This window comes from Barbatula barbatula, assembly GCF_947034865.1.
Source record: "Barbatula barbatula genome assembly, chromosome: 21".
NCBI lineage: Eukaryota > Metazoa > Chordata > Actinopteri > Cypriniformes > Nemacheilidae > Barbatula > Barbatula barbatula.
The window spans coordinates 8,069,217-8,096,654 of record NC_136784.1 but is presented as its reverse complement, the minus strand read 5'-3'; the positions used below and the strand labels follow the sequence as shown (position 1 = coordinate 8,096,654).

Below are 27,438 nucleotides of genomic sequence, written 5' to 3'. Positions count from 1 at the left end.
TTTAAATCGTGTGACACAAGGCAAACATGGATTTATTTGGATTTTTCTTTTTTAGATTGAAAGATTGTTTTTTGATAGTAATATTTCAGGGAAATGTCTTAGGTCTTTCAGTTTTCCATCTTTCATACTTTTTTATCTTCCCCTATTTGTTTTAAATGGCCCTGCGATTGACGTCTTGTTTCAAGTGACAGAGCTGCACTAACACGATTCAGCCACCAGGTGGAGGTGAATGGTCGAGAAACAGTTTGGTATTTCGTGCCCAACCTTGATACCCACACGGATACCAAACAGTGATGTACGATGCCCGTTCATTATTAAAGTCCCACGTTTAATGAGAATCATCTAGTCAAATATTCTATTGAACTACCATTAAACACAAATAAATAGTATTTAAGAGCACAGCGGTTAGTGTGCCTCACCTCACTACAGTACGAAGCTTCTGATCAAACAGATTGGATTTCCGGGAAATAGTTTGAATATGTATAAATGTGCCGGTCTTTGCTTTGAGGAGGTGGAGTCGCTCGCTCGCGCATCGCCGGGTACGGAGAGCGCGCGGAATTCAGCCCTTCCGGACAGAACCTGACTCGAACGAGCGCACCCGAGGCCGGCTGCCCGCCGCACGGACACCAGCTTCATGAAATCACTCTGAATCTGCGGGGGACGCGCATTGATTGATTTATCTCACGCCGCTGCGTGTTGAGCTCCACGGTAACTGTCGGTGCTTTAGAGATTCCTGAAGGTGCGTAACTTTTTTGCTTGTGTTTTTACTTAAAGAGGCAAATACTTCTATGTAAAATCAAAGATGTGTATTTACCATGTCAGTAGCAAATTCGCAAAAATATCTGCGACGAGGAGAAATAAACTTGTAAATAAATTGTGGACCCGGCGGTGTTAACGGTATTTGTATTGCCTCCTGTCCGAGATGCGCAACTTGCTTGGTGAAGTATTTTTTAAGATTTGCGATTGCTTTTGGCGCAGATAACATGCCGTGACAGCTAAAAAATGATCTTTAATTAAAGTGAATCGAGCAGTGAATCAAACAGTGAAGTTGTTACTGGGATGCTTTTAATTCCCATAAGGACATGAAACTGATCAGAGAACGAGAGTCAGATACTAGACCAGAGAATGAGAGTCAGCTACCCTTCAAGAGAAGTTCAAGACATTATTTGGATGGGTGGCAGTACAGAGATGACATATATTGAACTTTAAATAAAGTGGGAGAGCAAAATCCTGCTAAGAATTTAGAAGTAGGTGAAATAAAGGGGTTTTAAGCAGTTAAAGTGGTCTGTGACATGCGTTGCACTGCATGCACGTGAAAAAAATTATTTTCTCAGCTCCGACTGTTAGCCGAAACCAACAAACCCATATCTAGCTGTGGGTAGTAAATAAATAAGATGGAGAGCAAGATTGTGAGAGCTTGAGCAAAAGTGCTGCCGTTGTTTGAGAATAGAGGTTTTAAAATGGTGAAAACGTTTTTGTCTCTGATGTTTAATCTAGTGCTATGAACTCTTATTTAAACAGCCAGCTAAGAGACAATGTCTAAAGGTTTTGTTGTCTTCAGGTAGGCCTGACTTTTTGCCCCTCAGTGTCATAAGCTTGTTATTACGCCATTTTATTGCATCATGTTGATTTTAGTATATGGAAAGGTCAATCACTTTTTATCCATCACCTTCAACGAAGCGATTGCAAAATTGAAGGAAAACTACATGAAGAATGACGATCAGCAGAAGTTTTGTATTGAGCATGTCGTAATCTTTTTGTAACAAGTAAAATTGCCAGTAAAATGCACCGTTTTATTTTATGAGATGAAACAAATTGTTTGTAAAGGAGTGAAAAACAGATTGGAACGTAGGACTAGATTAGGCCATGGGCTTCATCACTTCCTGTTCTGTAGAAGGTCACTTCCTAGCTGCACTGCCCAGGCGCTAGAGAAGGAAGTGGGTGCGGCTGTCCGGTAAAATTGTCCGAATCGCAACTTGACCACAATATGATACATCTTTTCAGCTTGTTGGCGGACTGCTCAGAACCGTCACGAGCGTCAATTGACATTCATTTTACGATAGGAAAGAATGTGAAGAATAACTTATCCAGTGAGTTTTTCAGGTGACCTTTATTCTGTTGAATAAAGTATCGCACCCTTTCTAGTTGACCTGAACACTGTAACATGGTGTTTTTGGGGATATTTGGGAGTTTTATCTTTTAGCTCACATAAAATGAATTGAATTCATACTAAATGCGGGATTGTTTCAACCCGTGGTTGTGTCAAATATGGACAAACCCCTTTGTTGGTTGTTGGTCATTTATAAAGTGTATATTTTATAAAGTGTAGGCCCAACACAGGTTAACACATTGGCTGTTAAATTTCTTTTCATGGAATTTCACTTTGGAGGAAATTGACATCATTTGGAAAAAGGAAGTTTCTGTGTTTGTGACACCTGACTTTCTGTTCCCAGGACATGCTATTGTCCTCTCTCTCACTCTCTCTCTCTCCAGTTCTTTACCATTTCCTGTGGCTCAGTGGTTAGAGCATGGCGCTAGCAATGCCAATGTCATGGGTTTGATCCCAGGGATTGCACATACTTAGAAACAAATGTGTTGTATAATGCAATGTAAGTCACTTTTGGATAATGGCATCTGCCAAATGCATAAATGTAAATGTAAATTTAGGTATGTCTACTAAGTTTTGTCTGCTTGCAACCACTCTGTAACATACGTCTATTGTTCAATTGTTGAATTTTTGTCATGAATGTTTTTTTTTGTATAATATGAATGTGGGTGTACATGTGAGGATTCTAGCATGACAACTTGTTTCTCCCTGTCCTATCATTCCAGTTCCATTCACACAAGACTTCCTGTTGATGGGGGAGGGACCTTCCTGTCTCAGAGGGTAGCAGAATTGGGGATAAGGGAAGGCATAGGATGAAGAAGCTGCAGGAAAAGTGAGAGTGGAAGACAGAAAGATAGTCAAACTAAACTCTCACAAAACCTAGAGAAAGGGTCTCACAAATAAAGTATATACACATAGCTGTACAGTTCGTTGTTTATAATTATAACTTCACTTTTCAATGCAGATTAATGTTTTGCACCTTGTGGGATCTCACCCCACAGTGTATCCAACAAGGTACTGATCTGAAACACTCAACCTAAAACCCGAATATACTCTCTGTGCTCAAAAACATCTGGTCAGGGTCTGTTGTAGATGCTGTTGGTTAGCCCTCAAACCCTCAAATGCAACTTCCTCTTATTGACACACAGCTGTAAATGCCAACATTGTTGGTGAAAATGAGAAGCATTGACACGACTGAAACCTGCTGGTGTGAAATGAAACCTATGTTATTTTGGACCTTTCACAAGAATTGATTTCACAAAATATTACCATTAGTATTCGTTAATTTGAGATTGTTGTCTTTTCTTGATTACTTTGTGTCTTTAGTTGGTCCTCATGAGTGACCCGATTGCTAGGTAGCGTTTAAACATATTCTTGTGTATGTACTACAGTACATATTTGGAGGTAAAGGGGAACAATATTTTAACTTTGGGGAATAAAGAAGTCAGGAAATGTAAAATAGTATTTACAGTATAATAAAAGTATTTTAAACTAAGGGATAACTACGTATTTTAATATAATGTGGTATGCATGACCTGCAGTATGCTATACAACAATCTTAGCGTGAACTACACTACATATTTGTAATCACAATTTTCCCTTTAAAAAGCTACTGTGGATATTAATTAAGTATGGGGTTCTTATTTTATTATCACAGCAAACCTGAAATAAGGGGAACGCAGACTGTCTGTCCACTGAGTTTAACTTTAAGATTAATTTAATAGATTTTAGGATTGTTGGTCACTATGAGTAATTTTGAAATGTGTAAAATGGTCTTTTAAGAACATTAACAAGTAGTTCAAGAGCGGTTTGATTTGGATGTTTTTATGGCATGCACTTCCCTCATAAATATATATTTTTTATTTTCCTTACTCTTACCCTGTTATTCCCCAAACTTTACATATCGTTCCCCTTTATCTATAGATATGTACTGTAGAGGTACATTATTGTTACGCTTTAAATCTTGTTTAATTTTGTGGTGTATTGCGGTGGACGTAATCTAAAGCGTTACCAAATATATTTTGTGGATTTATAAAGCTTGTTTTGTCAGAGGAAGTTGTCAATGAATCGTCATTTGACAACTCACTGATAATGCAAACTCTTCACTTGTAAGTGGAAGTGTCAAAGCGTTTGTGGTGTGCTTTTCTTCTTTGGTGTAGAATATATTTAAACACTAAAAGCTAATCTTCACTTAACTTTGATGTGCACTAGCAAACTCAGCTACGTTCCGCTAGCCTATTAAATACATATAAATTGCATTATTGCATGTTTAATGTATTTTTCTGTCTGGGCCTAAAGGCAATTGAAAAGTCAAGCCAGTGGTAATTAAAAAAAAAAACAAGTTTCAAGTTCAAGTACCATTGCCATTTCAACCTTATACACTATATACTAAACAATACGGAGTAACAAGGTCTTAGAAGAACAGCAGCAAGCTATATATATATATATATATATACACATGACTACACACAGCACACACAAATATATATATATATAAACTGATATATACTCATATATGGATCATTCCCGGGTGCAGGTCCCGCTATTGACTGCCATCTATGAATATTTACTGATTCACATTTTGTTGATTTGAAGACCATATTCAATAAGTGAAAGTTTTTTTTAGTTTATTTATTTAAATAATAATAGATTTTTTATTATGTCCATGATTGTTGGATGTCAGTGCAGTGCAGGAGACACTCCTCTTTTGACTCTGCCCCAGCCAGCTCTCCCTGCTTTTCCAGTTCCCAAACTTTGAGGAACTTTTATTGAACCACATATACATTTTTGCTCTTCACGTAAAAATATTCTGTTTTGGGCTTTGTTAAATGAAGCATTAAAGTAAATGGTGATGCCTTTCCAACCAACTTGTGGTTTATAAATGGCACCTTTTGTTTTGTTGGTTGGAACATTTGACATGCACGCTTTGGCCATTTTTTGCCACAAATTTGATCTGCATATGATCTACGACATGTACTTTATAAGATACACATACTGAAAAAATTAATGATACAATTGATAGTAACTCTGTATTGTGTGTTGCATTTGGAAGTTTGATTCTGTATGGTCCTTTATGTATGGATCTTATGTACGTGAGGCAAAGGTAAAACCATAGGTGGCCCTGTGGAACAGTGGAAACGGGGTGTTGTGTACAGTATGTGTTGGCTCTCACAGCTGGACCCTGTCTTCACTCAACAGGAAATGGGGAAGGCTTTAGTGGGCCGGACAGGAAACGCTCGCAAAACTGACATCCTGTTGATCCACTGATGGTCAGTCAGATAGGAATTCAGGACATAGCTTTATACAGTGTGAGAGAGTGTGTTGTGCACATACTCACATTTTGAAGGGGATTTTTAACAGATAGAACTTCCCTTATTTCAAGACAGGAAAGCAAGAGGAAGTAACACAAATAGTGTGAAGACAAATGAATCTAAAGTTATTTCACTTTCTTTCTCTCCTTCTCTTCCTCTCTCAGTATCTCTCTGTTCATCTTTATCTCTCACATCTACTTTCCAGGAAGATGGTGTATATGGAAAGCTGATCTGTGGATCAGGTAAGAGATCTGATTATGACAGCATCCCATTGATTTGCACTCCAGGAATTCATTTTTGTATCTACATTTAGCTATTTCACCAACCTGCAACAAACATAGTTTAAGACATAGCAATAACAGTCATGACAACAGAAAAGTCTTTAAAAAAGTGCTTGAAAAACAAATGTATAAATGCTATAACACAAATAAAGTAAAAAAAACATTATCACATGTTTGTCTGTCAGGGCATGTGAACAACAGCTAATGTATCCACCAACAGAAAGTCAAATGCACGGCTTCAATACATTTATGTGAACATTAATTTATAGTCTGTTCATGTCCAATCCATATTATTATACCTAATTACAATCTTCTTCTCTTATTTTTTGGGGAAGAAACTCTGTTTCCAGGGTGATGAGCTGTGCTCTTTGAAAATACTGTATATTATGGGCTGTGCTTGCTGTAAGCAGAAGAAGGCTGGAAAACCGTCTAATAACAACTCATGTGACAAAGGCAATGGGACCCAGCCGTCAGACCCAGCCCGTTACATTGCGGACCCCACTAACCCCATTAACTCAGGCCCAGGGCTTATCCCAAACTTTAATGATTTTCAAAACCCAATGTCCTCTGGCTTCTCGTCCAACCTCATCCCTTCCCGCCCAACTCCTATCACAGGTGCGTATAAAAATGTGTGATTTTCTGTAGTTTTTTCTATATAGTGTTACTTCCCTTACTGAAACAAACTGTGTGTGTGTATGTTCCTGCGTGTGCAGGAGGAGGTGTGACACTCTTTATAGCCCTCTATGACTATGATGCCCGTACAGAGGATGACCTGAGTTTTCAGAAAGGAGAGAAGTTCCATATTATCAACAATACGTGAGTTTGAAGCAGAGAGATTAACCCTGGTTATAACACATGTGGGAGCAATGTATTTATTTTAGTGGAAGACTTAGCAGGTTCTTAGCGCACTTTCTGTTATGTTTTCTGTTAAACATACTGTAATGTGCTGTACTAAACAGAAAATACACAATAATTAGCAATAAAGGGTTTTGTAAAAGAAAGTAGAATAATGCACTAGCTACTTAACATTATTTTTTCAGCATAATGCAATTTTCCACCCGCAGTGACATGCAATAAACATCACTTCCTATTTAGTAAATGTAACAGAATAAAATGATTTAACCAGTTGTTAACCATGTGTTAACCAACACATTTTGGTTTGGTTTTCAATTTTTGTCTGGAAATACCTAAGACCATTTATATGTTTCTTTTGATTTAAAATTAAAATATGCGAAGATCAAGTTTATAATTGTTCTCAATGACCCAAATCAATTTTTTACTGTTTTATTTTATATTTTGTTCTAATAATTGCAACTATTATTAAAAAAAAATTCAGTGTAAAAATTCACCACAATGGGAGTTACTTCACAGGGCAGATGTACATCTTTTTAAACGTTTGGTCATAAAGACGTTCTTTGTTTCGTGTATTTGTTCATTGTCCCCTACCGTCTGATAGTGTATACTTTTTGATCTTTCTTTTTCCATCCACAGTGAGGGTGACTGGTGGGAGGCCCGGTCATTGGACACAGGGAATTCTGGGTTTATTCCGAGTAACTATGTGGCCCCTGTGGACTCCATACAAGCTGAAGAGTGAGTTACACATGAACATACCATTTCACATTATTACATTAATATTATACATGGCTTTAAATACCTTGTGTGGATGTGTGTGTATGTAGATGGTATTTTGGGAAGATGGGTCGGAAGGACGCAGAACGGCAACTGTTAGCCCACAACAATCCTAGAGGGACGTTCTTGATTCGAGAGAGTGAGACAACAAAAGGTAAACAGTTTCATTTGTAAAAGTTTGAATTTAAAAAAGCATATACTGTATGTACGTGTTACTTGATCATTGTGTGTTTCAATCATGCGTGATATATTATTGTTAAGGTTCTATGATACGGTAAAACTTGCTAATAATTTGTAATAAAAAATTATAATTTTTCATTAATCAAAGGAATACAAAGAGCCCTAATTTAAAAAAATTAATGTACACTTGGAGACTCCAAAACTTAGTTTGTGTGTTTTGATATATGAAAATGTTGTTGTATTTTCATTGTATTATATATTTTTATATACATTTATCAAGTATTGAATCTTCATTCTGTCCTCATTCTGACATTTTTAACCCCCATGACTTTCTTTCTTCTGCAAAACATAAAAAATATATTTTGAAGAATGTTGGTAAACAAAACCGATAGTCCCCATTGACTTCTATTGTATCGTTTAGCAACATTCTTCAAAATATCTTCTTTTGGGAGAGTAAATGATGAAAGAATTACAATTTTTGGTGGAACTACTCCTTGAATGATTAAGTGTTTGTGCACCATTAGTTTGACGGTGTCTCTCTGTCCCATATTTAGGAGCCTACTCGTTGTCTATCAGAGACTGGGATGATACAAAGGGCGATCATGTCAAGCATTATAAAATTAGGAAGCTGGATAATGGAGGATATTACATCACGACTAGGACACAGTTTGACACCGTTCAGCAGCTGGTGCAGCATTACACAGGTCAGTCGAACACGGTACACTTAACACACACCCTGAGCATACAGCAATTCCACCACGCATGAAGTCATATATTGAAAGATTTCTGTGTATAGATTTTTATCTAGGATTATATTTGAATACAGCGTTATTAATCGACTCTGCACGTGATGTGTTGTTATTTGCTGGGTGACCAAAAGGTTAGTTCGTCCATCTTTGATCATTTGATCTTTTATTTCCTCTTCTTTCGCTTAATTGACTTCTGCTTTGAAGAAGCGATACTTGTATCAGTTTCTGTTAGTGAGCCTCCTACTCAACATGTCGGTCTGGTGTTACAGTATGAGCCTTCCTGTTTCATTACGTTTGAAGTCAGCAGTCACTCACCCTCACATACACATATACTCTACATTCTCTATATGCAGGCATTAGATAAAAACATGTTATTTAAAGGAATAAAAGTTAAACATGTGAGTGCACTTGAACTTTATAAACAGACTGTCTCGCTGATAAATCATAAAGATAAAGAAAACATTATCACGGCTGTCAGAAAACAGCTCTGTCGCCCTCTGCTGAGACTTTTCATGCATTTGTGTGTACGCGTATGTTCGTGTGTGTTTTGTGCATGTGGTGGTGGTGGTCATGTGCTGGTGAGTGCTTTCAATGTCATAAATGTTTGTTTTTTATTTCTGTCTGTGTCTTTGCATCTCTCCTTGTTTCTATCGATTTATTTTATTTCGTGCTCTTCAGAGCGTGCAGCAGGACTGTGCTGCCGTTTGATTGGCAGCTGTAGGCGGGGAATGCCTAAGTTGGCTGACCTGTCAGTGAAGACTAAAGATGTTTGGGAGATTCCCAGGGAGTCGCTACAGCTTATTAAGAAACTGGGCAACGGGCAGTTTGGTGAAGTGTGGATGGGTACGACGCACAAAAAGCATGGGAATGTGTTTAAGGAGGAAGGGAACAGACCTTTCACGCCTTACTCACCTTGACTATGTTACACTACCTTGTGATAAACAGTCATCACATAAACTAGTTTTTAATCTGTCTGGACGTCAGGGAAACAATGAGTAAGGATGTAATGGTTTTGTTCTCTTTTTCTAATCCATCTAACATTGCATGCCATCCTTTCTCCTCTACCCCCTCCCTTTTCTCTTTTACCATTCTCACAGGTTGTAATGATGGTTTATGTTACTTCTTGACTAAAGCCTGTCCAAATGCCACGCCCCAAACAATGGGGTTAGGGCGGGATGCCTGGGAAATCGCCCGGGAAACGCTGCAGCTCAACAGGAAGTTGGGTCAGGGTTGTTTTGGCGACGTCTGGATGGGTGAGACGGACACGACACCCGCTGTAAACGTCAGCATTTGCTAATGCCAATTCCACAGACAGGGGAGGGCAACCTCCCCGGGGTCTTAGTGAATCTTTCCATGCACCTTGTCTGTCACATGAGAGGGCACCTCCATCTTCATAACATTAGGATTTAATATCGAGTCATGATGACAGGGTGACATGGAAAGAGGTCCATTTGTGGGCCATTCACAGCGCTGATCTTTAAAAATACATAAAGCACAAATGCTGTGTTTGACCCTGCTTCGCCAAGCATCAGTCTGTGATTCTGAACTGTCAGCTAAAACCCAATATCATCGTAGGCCTGTGTCAATGTTCACTGTTGTGTCAAAAATGCAATGGCACATTTGCTAATTGCTGAAAAAAAAACATTTGAAGGTGCTTTGTTATATTTCCTGTTGTCTGCAGTAATCCCAGCTTCCTATGGCTTTGGTGTACCGTCAAAAATTCCCAGATTTCTCATTTCTGTTTAGGGATGGGCATAAGCACCGTAAGAAATTCATGAACAAATTATTTGTGAGTCACTGCAGTTTGATTCTCTAGTCTAGTGAACAACAACATACAGCATTTGCGTATCAGCAACCACTCACTTCAACGCTCAAGAGACTAATAGTTGTATACATTTTCCTTATATCGAGCCTGTCGATGCACAATGAATGTAACTGACAGGGGTTTGAGTTTAAATTCTCACACTTTAGCTGAGAAGTGCTAAAAGCAACAGCGAGACCAAATGTGAAAGCCAAAGCCGCTTTTCTGATGCACAATGCACATGGGCAAAAAATAGCACAGCAGGAAACTGCACCACACACACACTAAGTATTTTAAGTATTTAAATGATCGAGTTTATAAAAGGAACCACTATGCCCATCCTTACTTTTCAAACCTCTTCTTTCATCTCTGATTGTTATATCACTCTTCTTGCAACTGTCTCTGACATGATATCTGTGTAGGCATGTGGAACGGCACAACTAAAGTTGCAGTAAAGACTCTGAAGCCAGGCACCATGTCACCAGAGGCCTTCCTGGATGAAGCCCAGATCATGAAGAGGCTCCGTCATGATAAACTGGTACAGCTGTATGCTGTGGTGTCGGAGGAGCCCATTTACATTATCACTGAGTTTATGACTCAAGGTATAGACCATTATACAGTACCTCTCAGAAACACATTAAACTGAGTCCCTGAGAGAACACAGCTAAAAATTAAGTTTGTCTTGTTGTTTGCCTTGATTTTGTGATTTAGGAAGCTTGTTGGACTTTTTAAAAGATGGAGACGGCAGAGCTTTGAAATTGCCTCAACTTGTGGACATGGCAGCTCAGGTAAAGTTTCTTTAGTGGTATTTAACAGACAATTGTTAATATCTACTGCTAGGATGATCTTCTTGAATTAACTTGGTGTTAAGTGTTAAAAAGTAAGATTGGGATCACAGTGGATGTTCAGATTCTGGTATTAGCATTCAACAGTCAATACTTGACTAAACTCTTTGAAAAAACTAATATCGATCTTCTTACTATTGTGATGAAATGCGCTTTCTTTCTTGTAGATTGCTGCAGGCATGGCCTATATTGAACGGATGAACTACATCCACAGAGATTTGCGAGCTGCCAATATCCTAGTTGGAGAAGGTCTGGTCTGTAAGATTGCAGACTTTGGGTTGGCTAGACTCATTGAGGACAATGAATACACAGCTAGACAAGGTTATCTAAATTCTGTCCTGAACCTGATTCTAATCTATTCTACTGTTTTTTCTCAGCACTTACAAAGTTTCAATTTTTATTTCAATACAATGAAATTCAATTGATCACATCTTGTGTGAGTTTAGTTTATTTCCAGCTCATGTTATTGTAATATTCATTTTACTGCACTGCAGTTTTCCTCATTCATTAATCTATTTTAGGCTGCTGTATCTCTAAAGACTTTGTTCAATTTTTCATCTGTAATATTCGTAAATTGTTAATAATTGTTCTGAATTCATTGGTCCTTGTATTATAGGAGCAAAGTTTCCGATTAAATGGACCGCCCCAGAGGCTGCTCTTTATGGCAAATTTACCATCAAATCTGATGTGTGGTCTTTTGGCATCTTATTGACTGAACTCATCACCAAGGGCAGAGTGCCTTATCCAGGTGCGTCCTGACCCTGTGTTGCTTGAGACACTACAGCCATATTTTCACACTCTCTTTTGTTGCTTTATTACTTCCTTTTGCACAAAACAGAAGGCAGTATGAGATAAAATGTCAGTAACTGTTATTCAATATAAAATGAAGGTATAATATAATATAATTATTCTTTAACATTAGTTAATGCATTAGCAAACAGAAACTAAGTTAGATTTATTAATATTTGTTAATGTTAGTTATTTGCTGTGCATTAAGTAATGTTAACAGTTACAACTTTTGATTTTAGAATGTAATATATTAAATGCTATAGATTATATTGTTATATTGTAGATTATATATGTAAAATATAGTAAATGATGAAATTAACATGGACTAAGATTAGTAAATGCTGAATAAATATTGTTTATTGTTAGTTCATGTTAACTAATGCAGTTATGTCAACAACCTTTTTGAAGTGTTACCAATATAATAAAATATAATATAAAAACATTTTTTAGGTTAAGCACACTGCTTTTTAAAAGAGTTTTCAGAGAGTAATATATATTGGATCTATACTTTTTTTAGCATTTAATATGTTTTACACTTTTTTATGTTTCATTGGTTTATCCATGTTTTGAAAGTATCACAACTGGATCGCTTATTTACATAATAGACTTTTGTTTATGTGTCAATCTGTAGGAATGAACAACAGAGAGGTTCTGGAGCAGGTGGAGCGTGGTTACCGGATGCCGTGTCCGCAGGGCTGTCCAGGGTCTCTGCATGAGTTGATGCTGCAGTGCTGGAGGAAGGACCCCGACGAAAGACACACCTTTGAGTACCTGCAGAGCTTCCTGGAGGATTACTTTACAGCTACTGAACCCCAGTACCAGCCTGGAGAGAACCTGTGATATACTCGTATTCTATCATGTCTGAATTGCCTTTACTTATTATTGCAATACCTCTATAAACTGATCTTATTTCAAGGCTCCATTTATAGGCCTCCACTGAACACATTAGAGTGCAGTTTCTTCGTGGGGGTTTAGTTTGAGAGGTTTAATTTGAAATCCATTTCTTTATACAGCTTCATTGGACCGCACCTCTCACGTATGAGGTAGTAAAATGGAAAATGTTAATGGTGCGGTTCTTCAGCATCAATGACAGCACCTGTCGATGACATCACTCTCAATCTTTTTAATTAATCAACAGTAATTAGTTAAGGATTCAATCAAGATTCAATCAACATATTTGTTTTGTTGTTTATCTGTACTCTTTTATTTCGGTTCAGTTTTTTTAAGCTTACAGTCTTGGTAGGGATTTCCTATAAAGCACTGATGTACCATAATAGACTTAATGTTGTGACATTATAGGCTGATTTTAAGACAGTATTGATACTAGCTAAAATGAGAAGGTAAAAACTACTGTTTTTAATTGTATTCTTTATGTTTTCCTATTTTACACTGAATTTTAAGTATAATCATATCTCACGATTTGGTTTTAATTTAAATAGATGTCAAACCTGTGCCTTTATTCAGGGTGGGTGGATATACTGCAGGGATGGACTGGAAACCCTGAATGGACGGTTAGATAATGTTTATGTGCCATTTAATTATACTGAGCTTGCTGAACTCAACCCAAGTGTCTAACATGTATTTTCTGTACTCCGTGTACACATAAACACATTCTCACATACATAAATACACAAATGTGGATTAAAGATGTTTCAAGTCTGCGTTTAAATGGATCACAACGCAGTTCATTGCGTGCTTTACCAAAGATGTCCACAAGATGGCAGAAGAGGCACGAGACTGGAGTAATGCAGGGTCTTTGGTATGCTGTCTTGGTTTATTAATTATCCTGGCGGGGATTGTAGTCATGATGGTACATTCCGTACCTGCACTGATCTGGCACTTTGTTCTTGCTGCAGATTTGAGTTTTATGTTTATAAATGAATCAAGCAGACTGTTGCACCCACATTGTGCTGCAGGAGGGATAGTGTGTTTCTCTGCAGCCTTTGTGGATGTGTGTTTGTTGAGGTTTAATTTTTAGAATATCTGACCATTCGTCTCTGTTTATAAAGATCAGCTCTTGCAAGATGCAACCAAACACTGAGGAATGTGGGTTGTGGAGAAGTTACTTAACAGCTGTCTATCTCCAGATATGCAGATGATTCTTTTTGCAGTTTATTCTCACAACCCTTTCTAAGATATTAGATCAAGTGTCTTCGCCTTAAATTATAACTATTTAAAATAGAGTTATCTTGATTATAAATATAAGAATAAAAAATGTTAGTAAATAGTTAACAAAAGATTTTTCTCTTTGTGTTAAGTCTAGACCATTTATCCAAAGGTGCCTTAGACTTTCACCCATGTTGCGGCGAAGTACTAAAATTAGTCTAACATTCTGGCAAGAGCTCATTTACACTTACCTGTGTACCAAAATACAGTCATACAGGCATATATAATACCACCGGAACAACCAAGGAGCTCTCCCAGGCCTCCAGGGTGCTGTGGCAACAACTGACACTGAACAACTGTTTATCAATGCAATCAAATAAAACTGCAATTATACAGTGCATTGTTGACACCATTGCTATAAGACAGTCAGAGAATATGGATAGTTTGTCTGAGTTTTTTTTAAATACCACAGGTAATGTTGAATGATCATGGGCCTTGGGATGGAAAAATCGTCATTAAGAGAACACATGTCTGAACACATTTACAGTTCACTTCTAGGACATTAATACCTCCACATAGATTTCTGTCATAATTGGGTCATTATAAAGCATTCTTCAATTGAAACACTTTCACATATCTCTTAAATATTTATATAAAAAAAGCATCTATGATGTTAACATCGTAGAAAGAGCATTTCCTATGCATGTTTTTGTATGTCAAAACATCTTGTCAGATGCACTTTGCATAACAAGAACTCACTTTGATGCACATTTAATGGCTAGTTAGCCACATGCCTATAAAAGAATTGTGATCACTGCTCCTCTATTTTGTGCATCCCAGATGTTATATGAAGCTTGCAGTTTTTGTTACGTATGCAGGATCGAATGTCTGAGATTTTTTATAAGCAACCCATATGTTCAGAGAGAGGGACTGAGGGAGGGTAAATTAAGTCATTCTTGTGAGCAAAACTTCAATACCCAGAGTCCTTCAGAGCAGTAAAAAAATCCAGACATAAGAATCTACGGAGGCCCGGATGCCCCTGTCGACAAGGCACGTCTCAGCCTTCTCTGACTAGATAACTGCGAGTTGGTTTGCAGAGGGCGAGAAACGGCGCAGAACGGCGCTCATTCCAATTACTCGCGTTCGCTCCACTCCCGGGGCGCTCCGGTGTTCAAACTGCGGTATCCTTACTGCAGTTTGAGTTTTAATCAGAGGCGGTGACAACAACTCGCAATTTTTCCTTTTTTCTATCTGCATAGATTTTTCTTTTTTTCTTTTTTTTTAAACCAGATGCTGAACAGCCTGTTTGGTGTCGCAAGACAGAGGAGGATCGGGATGACTAAAACCTCCAACCAACACTCACTAATAGTATTTTAGAGACTTTCTGCGAATAGGATGTTGCATGTCAAGAGCGGTATTATAACCGAATGTTCTGCGATCCAGCCGCGACAAGCCTGATGAGCGCGTGAGAAGCGCAGCACCACAGCTGCAGCAGCGCGGAGCTCGGCGCCTCCCGGTGAGTGCGCGGCGTCTGGCTTCACAGCCAACATTTGCATAGTCTTTCCTTGCGCCGCGCCGCATTTCACGAGGGTTTGTGTTTTCTATTGAAGGAATTTTTATTAACCTCATCGCTGCCATTCATTGAGCTCGCGATAGGTCACTAGCATTCACATACGCGGGCGCGCGCGTACACACCATAGGTACATAGATTAGCCTACACTCACCTACATTCCAAACGTTTTTGTATGAGTCATGTTATACATCGAAAATATCAAATGTTTTCTGCGCGTAAATTATTTATTGTCATTTAAACAACAATATACGTGTTTTGTTATATGAACGCTTTGTAATAATGGAGATTACTTCACTCGTTTTTTTATGAAAAAAAAGATGAGTTTCAGTTGACGTACACATATAGTGTGAAATACGTATGCGTCGGGAAAACACAGCAAACATATATGTGCGCATCAATTATGAAATACTGACGTGTGATCATAAGTGGCGGCTGACTGACGGCATGTGAGTGTCTGATGCGTTTGCTGATAATTATGGGGAGCGTACAACAGCCTCGCGCTTCTGCCTGGAGCTCGCCAATGACTCCACATTTGATTAGTCTGGCTAATTATTCAGCCCCTCTCTCCCTCTCTCTCTCTTTTATGCAGCACTGTCATCACATGGCAATTAAAGTTAGTTTTTTTACTGATGTCCTCTGCTGCTTGACAGTGGGCAATGATGAGCAATGCAGTGGCGCGTTGGCGCAAGTCTTTCGACTCTAGCTGTGCGTGCGACGGCGGTGCGTAATGTGGAGATGTTTATGTTGTGACAGTAGCGATTATTCACGGCACACGCCAAGAACGTAAAAAAAACATGCGCGCTGCTCTGCCCCAAACACGCACATAGTGGCATTACGCAAACGCGGATGTTTCTGGGGATAAGGAAATATTCTGTTCTTCTGAGCTTCTGTATCCATATGCTGTGTTGTCATGGAGACTGACAGACCATACAGTGACCCGCGAGGATGCTATTTGGTATAATGCGCATTGAAATGTTATTTAGCCTAAATAATATTTAGGATGAGCTTTATGGGTTTGTGACTTTATACATATATGGAATCATCCGGTTAAGTTGAAAGGGTTGGGGAAAGGGGTTAGGCTAGTCTGAGTATGTGTCCACCTGTCACAAAGTGTTGGCCAATCTTATATCTCTGGTCTCCATGGCAACCTTTATTCTGTAAAGTAAGCTTGGCTTCAACAGCTGGAACCCTCTCATTGGCAGAGCTGTGACATAACATAAGGTAAAACTGACCTTGGCCACTGCTTTCAGATCTATATTTTATAGCCGATCTTTAAAAGAACACCATAGAAATAATAAATATATTAATGTTGATATTTAAATTTATCCCTTTGCAGATGTTTTGTAGGATTTATCCAATATCTGGAGCTTGGCACCCATATACAAAAAAACTACTGAGTTACTCTAATGTCTCACACAAAACATACCTATCAAACTTGCCTGATATACAGAACTTGTCTCTTTCCTGCACTTTTTTTACTGTGACTGGCTGTAGCTTGTTTTAGGAGAAATTTTCACCTCTGACCCTAAGAACCTCGGGCAGGGAGAAAGGGAGAGGCATTATGTTGCAGGCTGCTAAGTTTATCCGCATCAGTATGTGTGTGAACACAAGACACAGAGAACTTGTGTGCAAGGAACATGGAGTTGGAGAGAGAGAGAAGGCGAGAGAGAGTATCCAGGGGTTCTGTATACCTGGCTGGTTTCTGTGTCTCTCAGTAACGAGCCAACTCTAACAAGAGACAGAAGCAGCTCAATTATTAAAGAGTGAGAGAAAAAGAGAGGAGAAAAAAACAAGCTAGAGACGAGAAGCTTCAGTGAAGCGATATATCACATAAACTATATCTCGGGCATGGTGTTAGACACCACAACATATATGTACCAAATGCTCACACCATCCGATTTTACACTACATCTTACACTAGCAATTTATGCAGTTCTGTGTTCATGCTGTTGATTGAGTAGACTTTAATTGTAGCGATCAGTTGCGATGGTATTGATATGTACCTGGCTGTCAATCGGTAGACCACTGTAGGTGTTCAAAGGTTGTGGGTTTTATTTCCAGGGAACATACAGTACATACGGATAACAAACGTGTACTTTAAGTCCACTGTAAGTTTGGATCGAAGTGTCTGTCAAATGCTTAAATGTAAATGTTACGTATAAGAAGATATCATTTTGTAAATGTTAACTTGATATTTTTCTCTCTCTCTCTCCCTCTCTCTCGTCTCTCAATTTCAGGTAACAAACTGCCTGGCTCAAGATTGCCATGGAAACATGGAGTTTGAGAGTGAGATGAGAAATGATTGAGAGAATCAATGTCTAAGGTAAGCGTGAGTTTTTGTTCCATACATCAGTTGAGGTATTCGGGACAGCCTGTTCAAATTTACACATTGTTGTCAATGATCGATTTTATGTGTTTTCCTTCTAAATGGAAGATTTTGATATTACCAGGGTTAAAGTTTACATTACATGTTAATGCATTTAAAAAATACAGGATGAAGTATATTTGAGACGATTACATTATTTTGTTTATTTGACATATTACGTAAAAGCCTAGACAATTTTCTCAATAACGAATTTAAACACCAGAAACGTTTAGATTCACTATGGTTTTGATTTATGAAGGTCATTCATTTATTTTAAACAAATAAATAGTTCAAATAATAAAAAATAATAATATAACAGAACAGAATGAGGAGCAAGAAAGGAAAATAGGTAGAATATTCTACAGAAATTTTATTATTTGGAGTTTTTAAAGGATCTATTATATTATATTCATAGGTATCTTAATACAGTATAAAATATGGCAATAAGTGTTGCATCACAAACCCCTATTCTTTTGGATGTCCTTAAATCTCTTATCTGTAGAATAACTTATTCCCGCTGGACTGTACAATTGGATAATTTTATTTTATTTATTATTATTAATATGAATAATTACAGAATACAGTTATAGCAGAGAGCAACCATTTAACTGAAATTTAATCTCCGTTGTTTTGTTAATATTTTTTATATCCTTCAAATTTATAACTTAATTCAATATTTTCTTGATTCACAAATGTTTATGACTTATATGAAGTCATTATGTTTGTAAAGAAGCTACAGTCACAGATTATTTAGACATCTTCAACATTTCTCACATAATCACAGTTTATTTGTTATAGAAAATGGTATTAAAATATGACAAGAACTCAGAGCTAAACTGTGTCAGAACAAATTCATCTTTATTATGTCAGATAACTTTGATAGAAAGGTAACTGTATGAAATGGATTAGGTTGAATAGCTGTCAGATGTTACATTTAAGTACACAATTAAATAATACAAATTTAGGGCAGCCATGCTAAGCAGTGCTTAGTTTTTTTCAGTCTGTGGTGTAAAAAGGCTGCATTAGTCATTAAAGAAAAACAATAAAAACTTGGTCAGGTCAAAGTGTCTGAATAATTTGGCCCCAAATCTTGCTGGTAGTCAACCGTATGAAGAATATTTGTGTATAAAATGTCACAATTTACTTTATTTTGCTATCCTCACTTAAATAAATGTGCTGCACCAACTAGTAAAAAATATATATATCTGATGTCTGAATCATTTTAGTTTTGACTGTATTTATTCATAACACATTTAATGTCACTGATGATAGGTTGCAAATAAAGTTGTTGTAGTTTATTCCTTAAAGTTCTCCTGTTCATAGTGTAAACTGTGTGAATCATAATGTAAAATGTGAACAAGGCTTTAAAGTTACAGCACATATGTTCTGTTCCTGTAGCTGAAATCATGGGTTTGATTCTTAGGATACACAGCAGTATAGGCAATAGGTTCTCATCTAACATTCTTGGAGGTCGTGATTATCAATTTGGCAGTAAATTTTGTTCCTTCCTAACAGTACTTTATTCTTCCAGAAACATGTGGTGTTAAGGCATGCTGCTCTCTTAATAAAGTAAAGCTCAAATTGGTCCCAGAGCTGAATTCACATGTGACCTCAGCTTTCCCACACATAACTATGGGTGTTGTGTCAGGCAGCAAGCTCAAAACACCTGTTTACCCTCCAGGCTACTCTTGTAAAACTCAAGACTTGTGTGATGCTGTTGATTCTAATTGAATTATACATAGGAAAATAATAATAATGAACTAAATTGAAGTACAAATCGTAGTATTTATTAGGAATGACGTTTTTATTAATTGTGATAATTGAACATCAAAAAGGTGCAATAAAAGTAGTAGCTGCGTAGACAGCAAAAGAACAGCGAGCAGTGTCATGATGAATTTTTAAAAAGTTGTATTACTTTCAATATAATACTGCCGTATCTATCTATCTATCTATCTATCTATCTATCTATCTATCTATCTATCTATCTATCTATCCATCTATCCATCTATCCATCTATCCATCTATCCATCTATCCATCTATCATCTATCCATCCATCCATCCATCCATCCATCCATCCATCCATTCATTCATCCATCCATCCATCAATTTACTTTCTTTTCATCACCTTCAGACTCTGTTGCAGACTGTCTCACCCTCCCCCTGTTTCTCTCTTTCCTGTTCTCCCTCTCTCTTTCCTCATACTCTCTCTCTCTCTCTCTCTCTGTCTGCTGGAAGTTAATGAGCCCAGCTCCCCCTGGGGAACACACACTTCCTCTGCCAGAGACAGGGAGAGAGAGAAGAGAGCGAGTGAGCTTACACAGTGCAGAGAGAGTGAGTGAGCGAGAGACATAGCAGAAAGTGAGAGATTGTGGGTAAGAGGAGGGGTTCTGTGGGGAGAAAAGGGAGGAAGAGCGAGAGAGAGAGAGAGAGAGAGAGAAGAAAGTGAGAGAGTGGGGGAAGAGCTGAGGTACTGAGGGCCGATAAGGGAGGAGAGAGAGAGTAGGAGGGAGTGGAATTTTCTGGTCATGATGATAGAGGGATTGTACAACAGAAAGATGGATGAGTGCACTATACACTCCCATCCTGAACGAGAAGGCGAGAGAGTTAGTCCATGGAAACTGAGAACGTGAGAGAGAGATACAGAATGAGAGAATTAAGAGGCTGTGCGGTTTAAAGAGAAACAGATGCGTTTGAATAAACCCCAGCATATTCGGCATGTGAGAGAGAACAGGAGAAAAAGTCTTGGGAACATCTGCAGTATGTGCATACTGCCGACAAACAGAAAGAGGGAGCGTATGTGTGTATTCTGAAGCAGGTCTTAACATGCTGTCAGTGTCTAGAGTTGGAATGTGCACAAGGCAGCCATTGTTGTTTAAACAGCCAGCCAGCAGCTCTTCTCCTTGGCAACCGGCTCTGCAGCAGCGTCTCCCACAGCAACAGTGGAACAGGGGTGCTGGGGGGGAGTCAGGAAGTCAGGGCCGCAGTGGAGAGGCCCCTCTACAAAACACTGGCCTCAAGGTCTAACACAAAATGTGCGAGTGTGTGCGTCTGCCATAGCGTTGGTACTGTTGTGTGTGGGATGTGCGCTGAACATCCATATGTCTGCATGTATAGGATGTGTGAAAGAGCTGGCGGGTGAGAGAACGCCTATGCTTTAGACACAATCCAGTGATGGATAGGAATGGAGGAAATGGAGGTGTGTGAAAGATGCCAGGTTGATGTGCGGTGAGAGAAATCAAAGTTTAGGCTGATTGGTTGATGAGCAGGAGGAGGAGGTTAGGGTTTGAATAAACAACAACTTGAGAGGCAGATGACAATTATAGGTTGCATTATAAGAGAGAGAGAAAGAGAAGAAGGTGTGGATGGAGTCACTCACCTCTCTCACACACTCTTGCTGCCGTCGGATGGCTGTTCCTAGCTGGTGCTGCAGTCATATGACCCAAGAGAGGGGTGGGAGGTCAGAACGGTTCTTTCAGCAAATGCTGATTGTCATTCTTGGGGGCAAACTAAATATTATATGATTTGTTTTATTTTTTGTAAATGAAACATGGTTGGCTATTCTTGAAACCCAGCAACCAAACTATTGTCCACTGTAAAAATACATGGTTGTTTCAACTTAAAAACTAAGTTACCTGGTTGCCTTAAAATTTTGAGTTACAAATATTTGTCAACTCATCAAATCCATCAAGTAAATTAATATTTTTTTGTTTAATTAACTCAAAAACTTTAGGGCAACCAGGTAACACAATTCTTTAGTTGAAACAACAAAAAAATGTAACAGTGTTGTCTATAAAAATACTGTCTAACTCTAAACCTCAACACAAAAAAAGGTGAAATAATGCTGACATGACAAAATAAAATCAGAAAATAATGAGTAGAATATATAATGCTTTTTGGTCATAAGCTTTACTGTAAAAAAGTCCCATAAATAATTATAATATTTCGACAGCTTAGGCGTCAGAAATAAAAAAGTAATAAAATTACATGTTTTTAATGTTATTTTACACTTACCTACCTAACTTTTGCAGTCTATATTCTGTAATTTAACTTTTTTAACTGTGGAATAAACCGTATATTCATTGTTCAGTTCAGCAGATTTGATAAAAATTGTGATATTAATATATATTTGTATATTTTTATTTAAGATATTATGACATATAATATGATACGTTCAAATGTGCCCATCGTTCATTTAAAGTAAATTTTATGTTTTAAAATAGTTTATAACTATGAGTAACATAGCATGACTAGAATTTATCAAAAACTCATGTGATTTGTGCTTTTAAATATTTATAAATGCAGTGCAAAAGTGTCCCATGCCACTTGTCAGTTATGGGAAAAGACAAGCAGTAGAGGGAATATAGGTGCGTGTGGGTGTATTTATGTCTTGGCCAAGTGCAAAAGTCTCTCATGATGAAGATTAGGAATTTCTTCCACCTGGGGACAAGAGTGTTCGAGTAATAAAAAGTGAAAGAAAAAAAAGTAGCAGGACAGAGAGAGAAAGAGAGAGAGAGATTAATGTAATTTTAAGATTATTACAATAAAACACACCTTAGACTTCTACACACTACAGCTGTTCACAAAATAAATAAAAAATACGACAAAAGTGTGAAAAACTAATTTTCTTCAACAACTGTTGAAGTGTACTGTACACAAGGCTCTGTTCCTGCACCAAGTAGAGAGAGAGAGAGAGAGAGAGAGAGAGAGAGAGAGAGAGAGAGAGAGAGAGAGAGGGAGAGAAAGAGAGAGGCTGAGGAGAAGTGAATGAGCGGTAACAGAGAGGGAAAAGAAAGAGATGGCATGAGATATTGAGAATGCAGATGAGGAGGAGGAACAGAGTTTGAGGAAAGGAGAGCTGAAGAATGATTGAGGCAGAATGAAAAGCAGAGAAGGGAAACCAGACAAAAGACAAAGTGTGTGTGTGTGATGACAGCTGTGTTTCTGCAGAGTGTCACTGTGTGTCTCAGTGGATCTTATGACCCACTTCTACCTCTCTCTCTCTCTCTCTCTCTCTCTCTCTCTCTCTCTCTACTTCCCCAACACTCTCTCCCCATTTTCTCTCTCACCCTGTCTTGCTCTTACTCTGCTCTCTCTCGCTTTCTTTCTCTCTCTCTGTCACTCGCCCTCACACTGTCGGGGCTGCTGCCTGTATCTTAGCAACAACTGCACTCTCATTTGAAATGAGTGAGCGCTTTTCCCTAACACACCCATTGACACAAAAACACACACTTGTGTAAACACACACAAGCACTTATTTGCACTTGTGTAAACAGGCAAACATCCCTTGACAAACACTTGTGCAAACATACTTACATATATATGCAGTCAAAAAAAGTTTGAAAAGAGATACAGACCAGACCATGCATTTCTGTATGTTGCTCTGAAAAAGAAGTGTTACTTCTGCGAGTTTTGTTCTACCTGGCATAAATTAAGTTTAAAACAGTTTTGGGATGAGTCTAATGTCCTGTCAATAATTTTCAAAGCATATTTAAGCAACTGCCTACCAGCTCTACCGGCATCCTCCCTTGAGCAAAAATTATTTAATTTGATTAAATTCAGTAACTTGAGTCTCTGGGCCGAGCTCCTCCTAGAACAGCAAGCCAGATTAGTTTACCAATTGTTTTACCTTAATTTAGTTTTGATTGGATGGGCAGGTGAGCTCGTGAAACATGCTTTTTTACATCTATCAGCCAATGTTACATTTAGGATGTATATTTTTGCTTGTATATACATGATTTTGTGTCATTTATGTGTGCTTACTGTAAGCACCTCTCTACACCCCAAAGATTTTTGTGAGAAAAAACAAAATTCCATTCTGAGCAAACTCAGATTTCTTATTGCTTGTTTTGTGCTGTAATGATTGTTTACAGCATGGTTGATTATGGCGATGGACGGGTTCTGATTGGTTAGCCGTTACCAGCTGTTTGGATCCTCTGGGGAGCATTGCCGCAGTTAAAAGAGAGAATGACTGAACGTGCAAAGGGCTGAATAAGAAGAATAGAGGCAAAGAGGGGAAGCTGCAATAAGAAGTCTTATACAGACATTAAGGGATCGATTAGGGGCAGAGTCTGAGGAAGAGAGGGAGCTAGTGCCTTAATTAAAATGAGAATATAACATGGAGGATAAAAATATATTATGTAAAACAAACAACACAAAATATGAAATGAAATTGTACTTAACACTCACCATTTTAGATCAAGTTTTAAGGTTTCCTTAAACAGGTGGAATCCGTCATTATTTTTCCATGTTGGTTGCTCGAATACCAAAATGCATTAAAGCCCATGCATCTATACCAAAATCGGTTGATAAATATAAATTTTCCGATTTTGGGTATTATTTAACCAGTCTACCATATGCCGTTGAAATGAAATACACAATTATTTATCACACAAAGCAGACCACTATTAGCTTTACTCATTTCTACTTCACACACACACTTTGACTTAATCCAGCTCACTGGTCTGTCCTGGCAGGCAGATATGTGATGATGCCAGAACTGTGAGAGAAGAGTAGGAGAAGCTCCAGACATTGAATCTCTCTCAAACGCTGAGGAGGAGGAATGTTTGTATCTGAGGGACTCTGTTTGAACGATTCTGTCTGTGTGTTAGAGAGAGCATTTGTGTGTGTGTGTGTGTGTGTGTGTGTGTGTGTGTGTGTGTGTGTGACTGTAATTAAAGTACTGTACTGCAGTTGCGCTCATTCCTGTCTTCTGTGAGACTGATGCTTAATTAATGAATGGTATTAATTAGAGTAAGAGAAAGAGACAGAGGAAGGAGACAGAAACCAACTTTATAAAAAGAAAACAAGAATTATAGAGACAGAATATAATAGATCTAAATAGTATATTTGTTTATGTGCATCTGTCTTCTGATAGGCGTCGGTATGAATCTAACACAAAACTGAATCTAATACAAAACTGGCTTAGAACAAAACATTTATAATACTAGTTCCACAATATTCACAGCTTTTCCGACATAGGCCTAATCACAGGATTTAGATTTCAAATATTTTAAAATAATCTGTGACGTTGTCAATGGCAACGCTGTGAAATTGACCTGTCATCTTGGCAATTTATTTCATTCATGCAGAGGTACTTTTTTGTATACCAATTGCATGTTCTCGCTTCAAGCAAATGTCACTTTTAGAATGACTTTAGCAGTCAGGTTAAGAATGATTGGAATGTATTGATTTAGTATAGATGTGTAAGAACTGGGATAATGCATCATTAGGTCATATTCAGCAAGAAAATCCTTTCAGAAGAAGAAAAGATCCATCTTTTTTGCTAAATTGACCTGCTGATTGTACACTGATCTTAAATAGAGCATTTTAAATATTATTTTAAAATATATATTGTGTCTTATTTATTCCATATTTCACTTCCACTATCCTGAATGGAATAGATCTTGTTTGGTTCTGACGTTTTCATGATGAAGATTTGTAGAATTGAATGTTGTATGCTCTTTCAGTTCATGATGTCACGTCATCAATAATGGCAGTTTGTAGATATAAATACTTTCCCAAATTTTCCAGAAATATGTTTAAGCTTAAGAAACAAAAGGTATTGTAAATAATACTTAGTTTGAAGTAATTCAAATGATTACAAACAATCATTGCTAACTTCTCTACCTGAATTAATCTTATATCTGTTTCAAAAACACGGTTTAAAATACAATGCAATTCGGTCAGACTGAATTGAGGAAAGTATTACGTTTCCTGTTATTTATTTCTGTGCAACCCAGTCTCAAGGCAGTTCGTGGCGTAGGCACAAAATTTGGAATCTATTAATTTGTGTCAAGGACACAAATTCCCCAATTTTTTTCGTGTCACCTGCACGTGTCACCAGCACGACATTTATATATTTATAACCTGATATCAAAAGAAGCTGAAATATTTTAGGAGATGGCTAACCAACACCTTACCTCACCCTAAAATCACTGCCACAAAGGATCATTTTGCTAAAAGAAGAGATTTACACGAGGTGGCAAAGCAACGATAAATGGCTACCCTAACCCTGTAAAGTGCTCGGTTGTACAGCAATACACATTAAAGCGCTATATAAATGCCTCATTAATTAAAATTATAACAAAACACAGGAATAAGATCATAGGAAATAGGAATTCACACAAATGAACCACCTTGTAAAATATTTGAATATTTAATATAAAATGCCCATCAGATTGCGTTGATATATATTTATACTTATTAAATACTTTAGATTGAAAGTCGTGCTGGGTGACATGAAAAAATGTCATGCTGACTGACATGAATTAATAGATTACACGTCGTGACAATATCACGAATTCCCTTGAGACTGTGTTGTTCTGTGAGGTGTATAATCAGCATTTATAAAGACAAGAAAACCAGAGAACTGACTCATGATGTCGGATAAACAATAGTTTATACCAGGCTTAAAAATGCCAGGCTTGTTTTTACCACGTATAATGGTTCTCTGGAAGACTAAGACTATAGTGCTGTAGTCAGCATCACAGGATGTGGCCATAGAAGAGGATAAAGAGGATTTGAGAAAGATTTCAAAAAACAGTTTAAACAAGAGAAGAACACCTTCAACTTACACGGTTTCTAGACCTTCGAACTCAAGCAGGGACTCGCAGCTTTCACCCAAATCCTTAGGTTCTTTTGCCAACCCATTGAAAGACCTAAGCAAGGATCCCCCCTGCTTAGACAGACATAAGAAAGTTGCAGTTTAACACACATGAACAAAAAAATCTAATGACAAAGAAAACCTTTCTGGAAAAGCACATCACTTCTATGGATATCATATAATGTAGAGAAGTTCATTGATGTTTTGTGTTGTTTTTTTGCTTTCGGCACTGATGCTTTAAACGTGTGGATGGTTTTAAGCGAAGACAGAAGCATTTAGAGTGCAGTTTTTCAAGAAGTGTCAGAAATCTGGCTGTTGAATGATGGTCATAAGCTTTCCAAAACACAACAAATGAATTTTCTGAAAAATAAATAGACAGCAGTGCATTTAGACCTACAAATAATCCCTAAGAACCTGTGAGGAGAAATCAATACAGGGACCAGGCACTGTTAAAATCTGAGAGAATTAAAAAAAAAGTGTGAGAAAGTGTGGCAATATATAGGCTCTAGAAGGCACTTGATTGTAACAATTTTGTCTATGCCGTTTTTTTGTATTTATACTGACGAAATGATCAAATTCAGTGAAAAAGTTAAGTTTCAGCATTATTAACAGTGAGATGAAGGATTGTAGAGACCACCCATACAGAAATCTGATATATATGGCCATCTAGAATTTACAATATAGTGTAAAATACATAATGTGTGATATGATGTGACATGACACGTATGTGACCTTTATCTGTGAAATGTATGCATTCAGGCATGAGTATGTTTTACAAATTTCCCTATTATACATTTGGATTCATTGTTTTTAGCAAAAACTGTTTTTACATCTGTGGATGTTTAATGTCTTTTTGTCTCTCTAAAAGTGTCTTCAAAAAAGCAAGTGTGGCAGCTTGTTTGGCAATATGTACTGTAGCACATGTTTCTGGTTCGCTTTCTCGCTTTCTGCACTTTTCTTATCGTTGCCAGTTAGTAATACAAACCATGTGGGATAGACTCAGAAATGGATAGAACTGTATTGTGCATGTGTGTGTCCAGCCCCTTCGACTTACTTAAATCACTACAATGTTTATCTCAAGTAAAGCGGAATTCTTAAG

The 27,438-nt window shown here is 37.7% G+C and overlaps 1 protein-coding gene across 16 annotated transcripts; it reads left to right on the top strand.

The window, feature by feature from the left end:
- Positions 1 to 500: 500 nt before the first annotated feature.
- yrk (Yes-related kinase) lies at positions 501 to 14,196 on the top strand. Of its 16 annotated transcripts, none has more exons than XM_079485307.1 (14): positions 514 to 739; positions 2,833 to 2,939; positions 5,583 to 5,660; positions 6,050 to 6,314; positions 6,413 to 6,515; positions 7,191 to 7,289; positions 7,379 to 7,482; positions 8,063 to 8,212; positions 8,936 to 9,100; positions 10,481 to 10,660; positions 10,770 to 10,846; positions 11,071 to 11,224; positions 11,520 to 11,651; positions 12,324 to 13,364. In XM_079485307.1, exons 4-14 carry the CDS (start codon positions 6,086 to 6,088, stop codon positions 12,530 to 12,532), a joined length of 1,602 nt encoding a protein of 533 aa, XP_079341433.1. In that variant the 5' UTR covers positions 514 to 739; positions 2,833 to 2,939; positions 5,583 to 5,660; positions 6,050 to 6,085; the 3' UTR covers positions 12,533 to 13,364. The 16 variants fall into 16 exon arrangements, with proteins under 16 accessions (XP_079341420.1, XP_079341423.1, XP_079341430.1 ...); XM_079485302.1 differs by having other exon boundaries at positions 524 to 739; positions 6,035 to 6,314; XM_079485298.1 differs by lacking the exon at positions 8,936 to 9,100 and adding an exon at positions 9,355 to 9,510 and having other exon boundaries at positions 542 to 739; positions 5,624 to 5,660; positions 6,035 to 6,314; positions 12,324 to 13,366.
- Positions 14,197 to 27,438: the final 13,242 nt, after the last annotated feature.